The 17,198-nt window shown below is 36.8% G+C and overlaps 1 protein-coding gene across 4 annotated transcripts in view; it reads right to left on the reverse strand.

Moving 5' to 3' along the window:
* The window catches only part of YLPM1 (YLP motif containing 1), a 77,594-nt gene that overhangs the window by 9,138 nt on the left and 51,258 nt on the right, over positions 1-17,198 (reverse strand). For 2 of the 4 annotated variants that reach the window (XM_004739259.3, XM_004739258.3), the window contains 3 exons: positions 15,678-15,758; positions 12,438-12,489; positions 7,272-7,402 (listed from right to left, as the gene is read on the reverse strand). In XM_004739259.3, coding sequence (XP_004739316.2) covers positions 7,272-7,402; positions 12,438-12,489; positions 15,678-15,758 — 264 coding nt within the window. Of the gene's footprint in view, positions 1-7,271; positions 7,403-7,762; positions 9,314-12,437; positions 12,490-15,677; positions 15,759-17,198 lie in introns of those variants that run through there. The other 2 variants (XM_045072297.1, XR_006604395.1) reach the window with 2 other exon arrangements.

Genomic DNA, 17,198 nt, shown 5'->3' on the forward strand with positions numbered 1-17,198 from the left:
AATGAGGAGAATGAAATCAAATACATCACTAAAGAAAATCAGCAAACCATGAGAGAAAGACAAGAAAGGATCAGAGAATACCTTCAGAAACAACCATAAAACATAATAAAATGACAATGAAAACATATTTGTCAATAATTTTTTTTTTTAAAGATTTTTATTTATTTATTTGACAGAGATCACAAGTAGGCAGAGAGGCAGGCATAGAGAGAGAGAGAGGAGGAAGCAGGCTCCCTGCTAAGCGGAGAGCCCGATGTGGGCCTCGATCCCAGGACCCTGGGATCTTGACCTGAGCAGAAGGCAGAGTCTTTAACCCACTGAGCCACCGAGGTGCCCCTACAATCTTTGTTTTAAAGTATTTTGTCCAATGTAAGTATTGCTACTCTGGCTTTCTTTTGACATCCATTTGCAGGATAGATATTTCTCTATCCCCTCATTTTCAATCTGCAGGTATCTTTAGGTCTAAAATGAGTCTCTTATAGGCAGCATATAGATGGGTCTCATTTTTTTTTTTTAATCTGTCCCATCACCATATGTCTTTTGAATGGAGCATTTAGTCCATTTACATTCAGTATAATTATTGACAAATATGGGACGCCTGGGTGGCTCAGTGGGTTAAAGCCTCTGCCTTCGGCTCAGGTCATGATCCCAGGGTCCTGGGATCGAGTCCCGCATCGGGCTCTCTGCTTAGCAGGGAGCCTGCTTCCTCCTCTTTCTCTGCCTGCCTCTCTGCCTACTTGTGATCTCTGTCAAATAAATAAATAAAATCTTTAAAAACAAAAACCAAAAAACCCAATGACTGAAACAAGAGATAAAGAAGGACCTAATAATAACAACGAAAGAGACAATCCAACAAGAAGATATAACAACTGTAAATATTTACACACCCAACAAAGGAACACCTAAATACATAAAACAGTTAATAACACTAAAGGAACTAATCAATAATACAGTAATAGTAGGGGACTTTAACACCCCTCTTATCAATAGATCATCTAAACAGAAAATCAACAAGGAAACAGTGGCTTTGAATGACACTTTGGAACAGATGGATTTAACAGACATATTCAGAACATTCCAGCCTAGAACAGCAGAACACATTCTTTTCAAGTACATATGGAACATTCTCCAGAAGAGACCACATATTTAGCCCACAAAACAAGCCTCAACAAATTCAAGATGAAAGTCATACCATTCATCTTTTCTGACCACAATGCTATGAAACTAAAAGTCAACCACAGGAAAAAATCTGGAAAGAGCACAGATATGTGGAGGTTAAATAATGTGCTACTGTGAATGAATGGGTCAAATAGGAAATAAAAGAAGAAATTTAAAAAGTACATGGAAACTAATGAAAATGAAAATACAACAGACCAAAACTTCTGGGATGCAGCAGAAGCGGTTCTAAGAGAGAAGTATAAAATATTATAGGCATACCTCAAGAAGAAAAACCTCAAACAACTTAATCTGACACCTAAAGGAGCTAGGAAAAAAAAGAACAAACAAAACGTAAAACCAGAAGAAGAAAGGAATATAATCATGAGAACAGAAATAAGTGATACAGAAACTAAAAAAACAATAGAACAGACCAATGAAACCAGGAACTAGTTCAATATCAATCAGTATCAATTAAATCGATAAACCTCCAGCCAGCCTTACCAAGTAAAAAAGAGAAAGGACTCAAAATCACAAATGAGAGAGGAGAAATAAAAACCAACACAACAGAAATACAAACAATTATACGTGAGTATTATGAAAAACTATATGCCAACAAACCCAGACAACCTAGAGGAAGTAGATAAATTCCTAGAAACAAACAAACTACCAAAACTGAAACAGTAAGAAATAGAAAAATTGAACAGACTGATAACCAGCAAAGAAATGGAATCAGGAATAAAAAAACTGCCAACAAACAAAAGTCCAGGACCAGATGGCTTCACGGGCAAATTCTACCAAACACTTAAAGAAAGAGTTAATAGCTATTCTTCTCAAACTATTCCAAAAAACAGAAAAGGAAAACTTCCATATTCATCCTATGAGGCAGCATTATTCTCTTAACAAAACCAGAGAAAGACACTACTAAAAAAGAGATCTATAGCCCAATATCCCTGATGAATGTAGATGTAAAATTCTCAACAAAATACTAGCAAACTGAATCCAGCAACACATTAGAAAAAATCATTCACCACAAGCAAGTGGGATTTATTCCTGGGTTTCCAGGGTAATTCACATTTGCACATCAATCAATGTCACATCAATAAGATAAAGGAAAAGAACCATATGATCATTTCAACAGATGGAGAAAAAGCATTTGACAAAGTACAACATCCATTTATGATAGAAACCCTCAACAAATTAGGTTTAGAGGGAACACAACTCAACATAATAAAGGCCATATATGAAAAAAACCACAGCCCGTATCATCCTTAATGGGAAAAAACGGAGAGGACAGAAACAAAACAAGGATATTCACTCTCACTACTTTTACTCAACATAGTTCTAGAAGTCCTAGGCACAGCAATCAGACAACAAAAAGGAAAAAAAGGCATCTAAGTCAGTAAGTAAGCAGTAAAACTTTCCCTATTTGCAGACATGATACTACATAAAGAAAATCTGAAAGACTCCACCGAAAAACTGCTACACGAATTTAGCAAAGTCACAGGATACAAAAATCAATGTGCAGAAATCTACACTTCTATAAACCAATAATGAAACTGCAGCAAAAGAAATTAAGAAAACAATCCCATTTACAACTGCACCAAAAAGATACCCAGGAATAAACCTAGCCAAAGAAGTGAAAGACCCGTACTCTGAAAACTATAAAACACTAATGAAAGAAACTGAAGATGACACAAAGAAATGGGAAGACATCCCATTCTAATGGATTAAAAGAACAAATCTTGTTAAAATGCCTATACTCTATCCTAAGCAATCTACACATTTAATGCAATCCCTATCAAAATCGCAACATCATTTTTCTCAGAACTAGAACAACAATTCTAAAATGTGTATGGAACCACAAAAGATCCAAATAGCCAAAGCAATCTTGAAAAAGCAAAGCAAAGCTGGAGGCATCACAATTCTGGACTTCAAGTTAAATTAAAGCTGCAGTAATTGAAACCGTATGGTACTGGCACAAAAACAGACACACAGACCAATGAATAGAATAGAAAACCCAGAAATGAATCTACCTACCTACCTACCATTTATAACGGTCAACATAAGTTGGCCATTAATATGGTCAACTAATCTTCAACAAAGCAGGAAAGAATATCTAATGGGAAAAAGTCTCCTCAACAAATGGTGTTGGAAAAACTGGATAGCACCATGTAAAAGAAAGAAACTGGACCATGTTTCATACACAAAAATAAATTCAAAATGAATTAAAGATCTAAATGTGAGACTAGAAACCACAAAAATCCTAAAAGAGAACACACACAGTAACTTCTATGACACGGGCTATAGTAACCTCTTCCTGGTCTTCTAAGGCAAGGGAAACAAGAGCAAAAATAAACTACTGGGACTACTTTAAAACAAAAAGTTTCTGCACAGCAAAGGAAACAATCAACAAAACTAAAAGACAACTTATGGAATGGAAGAAGATATTTGCAAATGACATATCCAATAATGGGTTAGTATCCACATACTGATAAAACTGATAAACTGATAAAACTCAAGAACCAAAAACCAAATAATCCAATTAAAACATGGGCAGATGATATGAACAGACATTTCTCCAAAGACACACAAGATGGCCAACAGACACATGAAAAGATGCTCATCATCACTTATCATCAAGGGAAATGCAAATCAAAACTATAGTAAGGGCGCCTGGGTGGCTCAGTTAGTTAAGCAACTGCCTTTGGCTCAGGTCACGGTCCTGGAGTCCTAGGATCAAGTCCCGCATCAGGCTCCCAGCTCCACGGGGAGTCTGCTTCTCCCTCTGACCTTCTCAACTCTCATGCTCTCTCTCACTGTCTCTCTCTCAAATAAATAAATAAAATCTTAAAAAAAAACTATAATGAGATATCACCTCAAACCCGTCAGAATGGCTAAAATCAACAGCACAAGAAACAGCAGGTGTTGGCAAGGATGTGGAGAAAGAGGAACACTTACACACTATTGGTGGGAACGCAAGCTGGCGCAGCCACTGTGAAAAACAGTATGGAGGTTCCTCCAAAGTTAAAAATACAACTACCCTATAATCTAGCAATTGCACTACTGGGTATTTATCCAAAGAATATAAAAACACTAATTCAAAGGGAAACATGTACTTCTATGTTTACAAAAGCATTATTTACAATAACCAAATTATGCAAGCAGCCTAAGTGTCCACTGATTAAGGAGTGGATAAAGATATGGGGTGTGTGTGTGTGTGTATGTAAATAATGCTAAGTGAAATAAGTAAGTCAGAGAAAGACAGATATTATACGGTTTTACTCATATGTGGAATTTAAGAAACAAATGATCAAAGGGGAAAAAAGACAGAGAGAAAAGTTGAAAAAAAGACTCTTAGAGCACCTGGGTGGCTCAGTCAGTTGAGTACCCGACCCTTGGTTTGGGTTTGGGTCATGATCTAATGGGTCCTGAGATCAAGCCCTGTTTTGGGCTCTACGCTCAGTGCAGAGTCTGCTTGAGATTCTCTCCCTCTTTCTCTGCCCCCACCCTACTTATGCTCTTTCTCTCTCTCTCTCAAATAAATAAATAAATAAATAAAATCTTAAAAAAAAGAAACAGACTCTCAAGTATAAAGGACAAACTGAGGATTACCAGAGGGGAGGTGATTGGGGGTGGGGGGGAAGGGGTGAAATAGTCCATGGGGATTAAGGAGTGCACTTGTCATGGTGAGCACCAGCTGCTGAATGGAAGTACTGAATTACTACATTGTACACTTCTAAAACTAGTATAACATGGTATGTTAACTAACTGGAATTAAAATAAAAACTTAAAAAAAAAAACAACTAGGATATGCACAGCTTACTTCTCTTTGTTCACCCAGCTTACACAGTAAATTACATGGGATCACATACTCCATAGAGTAATAGTTATTTGACTAAAAATAAACCAGAGAAAATATTTGTCATTTGAGATTATTTATTGTTAACTCAACTATACCAAATTATTATTCCCAAGGAGGGGCTATTTCTAATTCTTTTTTTTTTCCCTCCAAAGGGAGTTTCTAAATTTTTTTAAATTCATTTATTTGTCAGAGAGAGAGAGAACACAAGCAGAGATAGAAGCTGACAGAGAGAGAAGCAAGCTCCCTGTTGAGCAAGGAGCCTGATGCAGGACTTGATCCCAGGACCCTGGGATCCTGACCTGAGCCGAAGGCAGACGCTTAACGGACTGAGCCACCCAGGCGCCCTGAGCTATTTCTAATTCTATTGCTCCAACTTTAAAACTGGAATAGGAGGAATCAACACAGGTAGTGCCTGGATGGAGTGAGGCACACAGTAGGCCCCTAATCTCTGTTTTCCCTCCTTTCCAGTTACATGGACAAGGGTGGGCCTAGGGGCCATCTGAACTATTTAAAAGAGCTTGGAAAACTGGAGTTCTTTGTAATGTTATCCAATATAATGAAGTGTTACTGGCATTTTTATTCTCTTAAAATAAATACTCTTTCAATATTAAAAGTACTGCAGAAATCCATAAAAAAGAAACGATGTGTAAAGATAAAGAAATGACACACGTCATCTTAATTAAGGAAATGCAGATGCCATTTTTGTCTTACCTATCAAATTGCCAAAAGTTTAAAAGTCTGATAATAGCACCTTCAGTGTAAGTGTGGAAAAACAGGCATTTACTTACATGTGGGTGTATGAACAGATGTAATCTTTTTGGAAAGAGAGCTCACAGTATTAGTCAAACTGACAGAAGATTGCAGCTTTAGTGCTATCTACCCTAGGGATATACTTTCAAAACGATGGCAAAAACATATGCAGCACAACTTTCCCCATAGTATTTACATTAACAATACAGTGAAAACAGCTTATCCACCAGTAAGGGACCCGATAACTGTACAACCAAACATTAGGAAGCTATTTAAAAAGAATGGTAGGTCTGTATATACTTAAAATAGGAAGACCAAGACATATTAGCTAGAAAAGGCTTATCCAGATCATATATAATATGATTTTTTACTTTGTTAATTTTGTTTTAAAAGATATACACAAAGGTCACTTTTCCTAAATTTAATGTCTGTATGATGTTTTGGTTACATTTCTCTGCTCCTTTTCATTACAAACTTCATCAAAAAGGTGTCTCTATCTGCTGTTCTACAGTTCATATCCTAGTACTTCTTTAGTCTGCTAAAGAAGAGAGTTAAAGTTAAAAGCCCTAAAGGGCTTGGTGCCTTTTAACTCTCTAAGAAAACTTGACTGATTACTGATCAATCAGTGATCTCCATGTTGCCAAATCTAATCGCCATTTCTCTGTTCCCAATTTACTTGCCTTCTCTGTATCATTTAAGAATTAATGACTCTCTACTTCTTGAAACATTCACCTCCACGTGAATTTCTAAATTTTGAGGTCCTGGGTCTTACTATCATTTCTAACTTAAATGGTCCCGCACTGACCTCGTTTTTTAGTCTCAAACTGGACTCCCCTGGTTTTCTCTGACTCAGTAAATGGCACCACACACATGGCGTGCTTATGGCCAGAACCCTGAAGATTCACCTTTGCTTCCAACCACTCCTGGACCCTCTATATCTAACCCACTAGGAAATCCTACAGATTCTTGGGGCGCCTGGGCGGCTCAGATGGTTAAGCATCTCACTCCTGATGTCAGCTCAGGTTATGACCTGATGGTCGTGGGATCAAGCCTCTCGTGGTCATGGGAGCCCCTCTGTGCTCAGCAGGGAGTCTTCTTGAGATCCTCTCTCTTCCCTCTGCCCCTCCCTCCCCTGTACTCACTTTCTCTCACATAAATAAATAAATCTTAAAAAAAAAAAAAGAACTCCACAGATTCTCTTCAACACCTGCACCTGGCTATTGTGCCCCAGGACAAAACAGCACAAGTGGCCACTTCAAATTCTGTTAAGATTGACAATGTGCTGGCCATGAGATTCTGTTACCCATTTTTAAAGTTACCTGTGCATTTTAACCTGATAATTTGTAAGGTCTGACTCCTTCTTTTGATCTGTAATATGATATAGTATCAATTAAATCACTCTAAAAAACAGTATTCATATTCTTATCTGCCTATAACCTTCTAGAACCAGCTGCCTAAAGGAGCCCTTCACCTCAAGGCAATTATTGACAAAGTCTCTTACCCTCTTCTTCCCAGGTTCAGAAGCACGAGTGTCATAATCATCAGGGAGCTGAAGATAATCCTCCATTCTGCTGGCAATTGCCTCCCAGTCACGTTTCCTTTTAGTACCAGTTCTCAAGCCATCCAACTTGTCTGAGGGACAAACACAGAGCCGCAGCATTAAGGAGGAGTGTGAGTTTGCACACAACACACAAACAAAGGAAAAGAAGTCTGGAACACTGTCAGAGGGCAGGGCCACATTTTTGAGAGCAGCATCGCTTGCAGATCCAAACTATCTTCTTGGCCGAGGTAACAGTTCTGGGCAAATTCCATTGTTTATCTGGTGTTCTCACTGGCAGGCATTACATTACAAAGTTGGTTTAAGTAACAAACACGGGCAGGGCAAGAAAAGTCACTTGTCTCCTGGCCTCCCACCCCACCAAATCACACTTCAGCTCTTGTGTTCTGAAGGAAAATGCAGAGACGGGTTTTTCTAAAAGCTATTTCTTCTACTCTTTTTTTTTTTTCCTTTAATGCAATATTAACACCATCCATTTGATCTGTAATCATGTGTGATACCGTGTCTTATGAAAAGTAGGTAGTACCAACAACTTAATGAGCCAAGCTAATGTTTAAAAAGGTTTTCGATTAATAGTTCCTTGGGATTTTGACCAGTGATCAAGGATTCCCCATGAGTTATTGTTTCTGAGTAAGCTGATTGTACGAATCACCACATTCTTTGGTTATGCTGTGAAGTGCTACTGACCATTCTGAGGCTAAGAGTTAGTCCGCCAAAGTGACCAGATCTAAATTTTCTTTCTGAATCCTCAATCTGAGGGGGCTAGGTTTCCCAAGGGCCCCAAACTGTAACCAATTAAAAGAAGAGAGATAGAGGATTCAGAAATTCTGAGACATGAGTTTAGGTGTGTTCAAGTACACGCAATGAAAATGTGTAGTCATTTTTAATTGGTTGTTAACACTGATTTTGAATTCCCTATGTGAAGTATTACGAGTTATTTATATTTTTAGCTACATTGAAGTACTAAACTCTTGAGTAATCTGTGATTACATACACATACTATTATTAAGAAAGTCAATAAAAGAAAACCGAAAAACGTCAGAAATACACAGTAACCATACTTCATTAAACTCCATAAAGGGTGCAGAGTGTATATATGATAAAAAATTTGTTAGGCACCAAGTTGGAGAGAACTTGATATGAAAAGGAAAATACAATGGAAGCAGTGGCAGGAAAAGAGGGTGAGTTTGTGCTTCAAATGTAAAAGATTCACACACAACTAACTGTACCACACCATACAGGCTTAAAAAACCAGTAAGATTTCGCATACTTGGCAAAGCTTTTATTTCCTAAAACCCTCCCCCATAAAAGCAGTATTCTGAAAAATCTGCAAGCAAACTATAACACTTTACAAAACTCAATAAATTTTTTATCATATCACTTTGGAAAAACTTTAACATGAATGAGTTCAACAGAAACGGTTTCCTGATCTCTTCTGTAAATCACATGCTGTACCAAATGGCTCTATCTTCACGGGTATGACAGGCCGTAGAATACAAATTCTTAAAGTGATCCCTTGACTGCTCAGGGACACAGATTATGGTATTAGAAAACCAATGAAGTCCCACAAACAATAAAACTGTTCTAGTTCAACAGTATACAGTATTACTAGAAGAGTAGGAAGCTCTAACACACTTAATAAATAAACCTCAGACGATTTCCAAACTTAAGATTAACTTTGACATTAACATACTTTAAAAGAAAAAAAAATTCATATCTGAATTCCAAGAATAGAGCATGGCCAAGGCAGCAATGCAGAAGGGCAAGGGTGAAAACTGCAAGAACGTTTCCTCAGACACCGGGTAAGTGACAGGAGTTACAGACCAGGAGTCCCATATTTGCAACATGGAAGATCAGAAGAGCATGTACTTCTAGTCTGAACACCTTTGTTTGTAATGTTTAATTGGAAATTTCATTGTGCACAGCATGTTTAAAGCTTCCTTCTTGGGGATGAAGAAAGGTTCATACCTCTTCCACATGGCATCCTGGAAACCCAAACACACAGATGTATGGCATAAGGTGAGGGAAGAGGAATCTGGGGTGTTAATTACAGAAGACGGCTGGTGTCCCATACACCCATACTAATGACTTTCAGAGGTCTGAATTTCAAAAGATGAAGTTTTAAGATGAAGATGAAGGTCTAAACATCCAACTTGGCAGGTCACAGAATTTTCCCACATCTTCAGAACAGTATATATTATATAGCACGACAGAAAATTTTTGTAAATACATCTATGCATTTTCTAAATATAAATGGTGTTTCTGAAAATTCATTCATGGTAAACATACGAGGGTTATGTGCCTATATGAATAAGTGCATTCCAACTGTGAACAGATGAATCTGCCTGACACGTAGAAGGCTAATACACAATAACCGATAAGGAGCGACAAATGACAGATGAGGAAAGCAAAAGTACTTGGTATGGAGAAACCTATAATAGGATAACACTCTCAGACCTTCTCTTGGTTTCTCACAGTTGGAGAAACCAAAGCTGTATCGTCGGAATATAAGTAGCTTCAGTGCCGAATCCGAGCATCTGAGGTGGCACGTAATACCCACCCTTGTATGAGGGTGCCTGTGCCCCAGCTGAGAAGGAGCCAGTCAGGGGCAACTGGAGCGGGCCACAGGCAGTCGTTACGACTCCACCACACCCGTGCATTTCAGGCCGGTTCTGAATCTTTCTAAAATTACGCCACTCCTGATTTAACACTTAAACATCAGCTGAACTGCATGCTGTACCTAATGAACAAAGATCAAGAATCCGTAATGAGAATGAACCAGCTGCACGAAAGGTGAACGAGTCCTTTCTCATTGACAGACTCATTTGTGAATCAAAACTCCCCCGATACAGATGCAGCTCTTCTGGCTCAGTGTGTGACACCGATGAAGCTTAGTATGTTTCCATCTCGCATGATCATGTTACCCAAAGTAATTCAAGAATGTTGGTAGAGTACTCACAAAAATTAATTGGACCTGGTAATCAGTCTATTGAGTTTGTTATGCTAAAGAAGGCACCATAAATAGGTTAATTCCTAGATGAAAAGCCTCATTTTTTAGGGAAGAATCTTTGTTTCATTTGGCTACATGGACCAATCTCAAAGAAGCCAGCACTTTCAAGAATGCTCACACTCAATCTGCCTTCCTCCACGGGGAGATTGGCTCTTAAGGTAACAGAGTGGTACAAGATGTGAGTCATTACATAAAACATCACTGTCACTCTTACTAAAACAGCAGCAGCAGCAAACATGGTGGATTTATGTTCTGAATTCTTATTGGACCTGCAGTGCCTTTAACTGAAATGTCTATTTAACAAATCCATTTCTGGAATTAACTGCGTAACAGTCTTTCTTTAAGATGAACTGAATTTGTATAAAATGTATTTTCTGAGAAGCAAATGGTAGACAGGCCAGGATTTTTTCCAAAATCAATACCAAGTTTAATATCATATTTTCTTGAATATTCATCACAGCTAAATTCCAATAACCTTTCTCTTTAGAAATTAGAAAGAAGAATAGAAAATGGACTGGCTCAAGTTTAAAAAAGCATTATCATAGATCATATATTACACAATGCCTCTGAATATTATATGCTTAGTTAAAATATTGATCACTTTTACAATCCTCTTGTCTCTTTATTTATGATCTTTTTGCCCCAAAAGGTAATTGCTATTTAGAGAACCAGAAGAAGGAAATGATCTTGCAGTCTTATAGGTTATTCTCAAAGTACAGTACAGAACTTCAAACAGACTTAATTTAATATCAAAATAAGCAGATCTAAAGCATTATTATTTAGAAAGTAGTTTGTGATTATTATTTTCCTACATATTTAATTGCACTTAAATATTTATAAATGCTTTAAAAGTTTAGAGGAAGAGATCACTGACAAAGATTTCCCAAAGAGGGAAGACTAGTTTAAGAATATGTCAGTACGCACACATAATTTTCACCTGTCACACATTAAAAAAAAAAAAAAAATCCTGGACTTTATATCAAAGCGCCTATCCCAATAACGGAGTAATACTAAAGTTTACGGAACTACCTTTTACATAGGACCTAGTGAACATCAATTGCTAACATGATCAGTTGGGCAAAATAAAAGGCAGAAACTTATGCAACTTGTGTAAAATGCACTCCTCTTACATCAGAAACACAATGTATCCCAAACAGTGAAGCAGCTAAATGACTCAGATTTGTTCTATGAACTTAAGATATTTAGATGGTTACTTCAGTTTTGGAGTAACACCATGATACTAGAAGAGAAACGCAGAGACTGACAGTTACACTTCATACATTAGAAAGGTCAATCTTCCAGAAAGCCCTTATCTCATTTTTTAAGATTATTTATTAATACATCTTAATCAACGTGATAAATGATTCTCTTTAAGTGAAGTGGGGAAAAAAAGAAAAGAAAAAATGTTTTGCAGTTATTACCATGAAATATTGGAAGAAAATCCACTGGATATGCTTGATTTTCTATTTGACAGACAACCTCACATTAAGCAACTCCAACTTTTGATTTAGACAGTAATTTTAACAGTTTACCTTGTAATCTGCCACTAAAAACAAGTTGAAGGTAAGAATCTTATAAAGAAGGTTCCTCAAAAACCTGAATCACATATCTACCTCCCCCCACCCAGAAACTCTATTTATTATACAAGGAAAATAACTGCCTTTTAAGGAATGTTTAAACTTCAATATTTATTATTATTACTACTATTATTTCCCAAAGTATTCATCATCAGGTTCAGCTTTGGACTGCAGTTAAATACTCTTTTAAAAAAGCAGAAATCTCATCAGCGCTAACATTTCTGATTAATATAACAGAACGGATTTTAGAAGTGACAGTATTTTATTGCTAAATTCATACTTCCCCTTACTCTAAAATCTTGAAGTGACAGTGAAGGCGATTCTTCTAAATACACTTCTTTTTTCACTGTCACAAGATGAAACTAATTAAACTGAAAGCTAGCAAAATTGAGGATGTAAGGTAGGCCAAAAATCTTGGTTTAAAGCAGAAATTTGGGGAAGTTTGTTCTTCTTACAGCAGAAAGATCTATGACCATTACCATCAGGTATCACATATAAAAACAGGAAAAAGGAGATACCCACCTAGCTTGGCCTCAGATGTGTCCATCTCCCATTTGCTTTTCGGAATGTAACCCTAAATCGCACACAGAGAGAAGCTCGAAGGGTTAGAAAGAGACACATACATGCATATCACTGTTGAACTGGAAAAGCATTAAAACTGGGAACGGATTCAGTTTCCACTCACTAGTTTTATATATATATGTATGTATATATATATATATATATATATATATATCTCCTTAGGGAACACACAGTCTCATTATCTCTGAAGAAACTGAATTACTCAATTCACCCAACTTCACTGCCCAGATTTCAGAGTAGTCACTTCAAAATAGTATCATGAAGGCGCTTTGAGGCAGCTACAGTTCGGGACACACAGTTGTAGTCCGAACAACAGCTGGACAGCAAATATGGTGAGAACGTACGGTCGTTACTGCGCTAGTATTAATACCACTCAGAGTAGCAGAGCATTTATAATAACTAGCTAGCTTATTTTCTAAATACAACTGTGGTTCTCAAGTGATGGTACAAAGAGTGTTCTTCGAGACAGCTACTTTATATCACAGTGTAAGTTTCAGTACTTGAAAGAAGAAAACATGGTATCACTGAACACAACTACGAAGTTCCAACTTCATTTAAAAATGACTCAACCCATTTACTGGTTAGATTTTACAAAGGCTGGTTTTTACTGAATCAACGTGAGAGCATTTCTTTTTCATGGTTGGAACCTAGATTATTATTTTCAATGTCTTTTAAAATGACATTTTCCTAATATACGAAAAACCAGAAATCCCCACAGGTATTTATATTTTATTTAGTAAAAAAAAACCCAAAAAAACAAAAAAACAAACAAACAAAACCCTGGGTGGTTTATTTCAAACAATGTCCTGTAAGATTTTCAAATTTTCCAATATACCTAATTTACTATATAGTAATCCTTTCTGCTTATTCACCTAGCAAGTGTACGGTTGTGATTCCTCTTTTCCTTTTCTTGGACTCTATTCTCTATTAGATCCTAACATACAGAACTTTAGTATTAGGGCTTATTAAATAGAACAGAATCATCACAGGTGTCAGCATCTTCTTTTAAGAATTAGTATCTCTACTCTTGGGAATATTCAAGTTCATGGAGCAGACTGACACAAAGGTAGGCTGGAAAGGATGCTGACACTTCATGACAACAGCTGCTGTGTCTGAGTACTGGAGCATTATAGTTCTTCCAGGACACCTACAGGTGTGGTACTTCTCTAGTCTTTAAGCCTGACTAATAATTCACTTTCACTTATTAGGTAGTACTTCAGATTATAAATCATACCATCTTCCCCAAATGCATTTCTAGAACAAATCAAGACAAAGCTATGCTGATGTGATTGGCGCTAAAAGTACTGATGCGATCTGTACAAGTCATATCTCAGAAATCACCTGAAAACCTTAAGCATCACTAGAATAACATTTATAGATTGTGAATCATATCTACTAGGTTCACTGAAGTACTAAAGAAGGAAAAATATCATACCAGTGATCCCCCAAAAGGATTCTCTTAACCAAGAAAAGGTTGGATTTTGCCCAGTTGCAGTGATTAGTACAAAGCAGAAAATGCAAAGTTTATTGAGAATTCCACTAAAATGGTCCAAATGACATGAGACTTGCTCTTAACCCTTTGGTTAAAATTCTCCAAGAATCTTTTACTTTTGGAATAGAACCCAATAGCAGAAGATCTGGATTTGGCATTTTTGAATGGGTTAAGAGAAGTTTTAGAATATAAAGATATGCAAAATGAGCATATTAATTTCCTCCTGCTGGAACCGCCCTGTTCTTTCTTAAAATTGTATCATCATCTCACTGGTTGAAATGTTAGGCCACTTGGAAATAAAAGAGATAGTCCAGCAGGGTAGAGTTCTAAGACTTCCTTGCCATGTTTTTTGATGTAATAATAGAGTATTACAGCGTGTTTCACTTTTCAAAATAAATAGTACATTCAATTAAAAGTTTTGAGCTTTGACCTACACTTAGACAAGTCAGATGTTACGAACCATATCCTGAACTGAAATCTCCACAAAAGGAAGACGGAGCTTCAGAAAGCTAGCATTATAGATTTATCACATGATCACCTTCTAGGACACACGCTGCAAGTAGCCACAGGTCATTAGCCATATTCCACAACAGCGTGGGCCTTTAATAAATGAACTTCCTGCCTAAGTTTTAGATCATATATGTCAAAAAACCAACCTAATTAAGAAAAATATTTTGTTTAAAGAAAAAACATACTGAGACTCAAATGCAATTAACTTTAAAGCTTATTTTTTAATCCGCATATGAAATCTAGGAATGTAGAGGTTGACACCATCTCTATGCACACACAGTTTCTTTTCAAAGTCCTCTGTATCACACATGGGATTGATGGGACCACTCCTTAGAGAGTCTATATTCTCTAGGGGTAAGAATCAGGGTTCTCACTTTGTACATTTCCAGAAGAGTATGAGAAGCAGCTTTAGCAAGGGCTGATGTAATAAATAAACCAAATAATATTTTGAATTTAAAAAGCCAACACTGTTTCAAGACATTGCTAATCTCTGTGCCTCATTAGCAAACACTGAAAAGTAACATAATTCTACAGGTCGCATATTTTTCAATGACAGGGTAAGGCAAACATCTCTACAGAGGTGTGATCAAAAGCATTTACAGTAGGTACACGGGAACTTTGAACTCACACTACGGAAGCCTCTAATAAGCCTCAATAAAATGCATTGCCTACACACTCAAATCATTTTCCCCATCACTGAAAAGGATAAAATGCAGAAGAACAAATTCAGCAGTCAGTGGCAACCCTCTGCCTTCTCATTCTAGAAGTTCTTCTGCCTCAGTTGACAGAAGCTCAATTTTGAAATCTCGTAGCAAAGAAGAGACAATTATGCATACGTTGGATAGGCTGTACCACATATCTGCTGGAATGTAAGAATGCCCTTTCATATGTAATTGATTTTTTTAAAAAGTAGACTTCCCTAAAGCCACCCACAAGTAGATGAGTGAGTACAGGGTAAGTTTCTTAGCATTCTTAAAATTTTCATGTAACAATACAGTAGAGGGTTCTTCTGATCAGGGGAAAAAGAAAAAGTACCAGAAGTCTCCTTGAAGATGATTATAGAAATTTCTACCATTAAGGTATAAATCAACAGTAGGAATCTGACCATAGATCTGAGATTAAACCCTTAAAAATTTTAATAGAGACACTTTGTTCAAAGTGGTTGGTCTGTCTCCTACCAGTTCGCTTTCCTCTTCCTCTGCATCTTTCTTTTCTTCCTTCTGTTCTTCGATATTTGCATCAAAATCCTCCATCTCTACCTACACCACCCCAATAATAATTAAAAAAAAAAAAAAAAAAAAGATGAGTTAACATTTAGGAAAATGTTGAGTCCCTCAGTGAGATCTGAAACAGCAAAGGTGCCCAAAGCAGGGCATCACAGAATCACTGTTACATCCTAATTTTAAAACCTACAGTTTGAAACAGAACTTATAAAAAGAGAGAATGACAGTCCTGCCTTTCATTTTACCAGGATATCCATCTTTATAATTTCCTATTAAGTTGAATATAATAATATATGCTAAGTTGATGATTACCTGTTTTGAATGCCTGTGATTACCAGGATTTCTCTTCAAAACCTCTAGCAAGTATTTCTCCAATCCAGTAAAACATGTGTATGATTCAAATTTCAAAATGTAAGAAAGGGTATCATGAAAAATAAGATGATAGTAGCTTGGCCCAGAATGGTAGTGATGCAAATAGAGAGCAGATGGATTAGAGAAGTATTTATAAGGTAAAACTGACAAAACTTGTAGACTGACTACATGCTGGAGGGATAAGGCTGAAAGTTTGTATAACACAGAATAAAGAGCAAAAGACAACAGAGTCGAGTCAAGGTTTCAGCTACCAAGTGATTGGTGGGTCTAATCACTAAGAAAGAGAATACCATTAGAAGAACAGGTTTGGATGAATTACATAGTGGACAGGCTGAACTTGAGATGTACTAAAGTAACGTGTTTTTGGTAAGGAATTTGGAAAATAATGGTAGAATTATAAAAATCACCCATAATCCCTCTACTAAGATATAACCAGTGTTAAGATACTGATAACATTAATTTGGTTCCTCACAATTTAATATTAAGGGCACATATGTGGCAATCCAAGCTATCTATATCAAATGTACAGAATGATAAGATCCTAAGATAGAGCCCTAAAGAACTCCAACATTTAGGACTGAGTAGGAAGAAAAGCCATCAAAGGAGACTGAAAGGAATGGCCAGAGACGCATGAGGAAAACCAGGAGAAAGTAGACTCGCAGGAGCCAAAAGAAAAATGTTATCAAGAAGGTGGACATGGTCAACTAAGTCATATGTGGCTGCAGGATTAGGCAACAGAAGTGAGAATTATCTATTTTCATGTAAATCTTTGCTGAGAATGTATTGGAATGGCTGGGGCAGAAACCAGAGGAAATTGGTAGACGAATGGCACTGGGAGGTAAAAACACATAAAAACACAATGACAACATTAAGTATAGAAAACTCTCATTCACACGAGCTCAAACCAAACAGAAGTACACAACTGATTAAGAGAAAAATCTCTCCTTTTCATGATAAAGATTTACTTCCACCAAAGTAAATTCCACCATAGCATTCCTGGTAATGTTTAACTTAAAACGGATCATGTGAAAACAACCAGACAAACCCAAATTGAGGGGTAGTCTACAAAACAACTGGCCTATACTCTTCAAAAATTCCTTGTCT

The sequence above is a fragment of the Mustela putorius genome, unplaced genomic scaffold, assembly GCF_011764305.1.
Source record: "Mustela putorius furo isolate JIRA1106 unplaced genomic scaffold, ASM1176430v1.1 tig00000129_pilon_pilon_pilon, whole genome shotgun sequence".
Taxonomy (NCBI): Eukaryota; Metazoa; Chordata; class Mammalia; order Carnivora; family Mustelidae; genus Mustela; species Mustela putorius.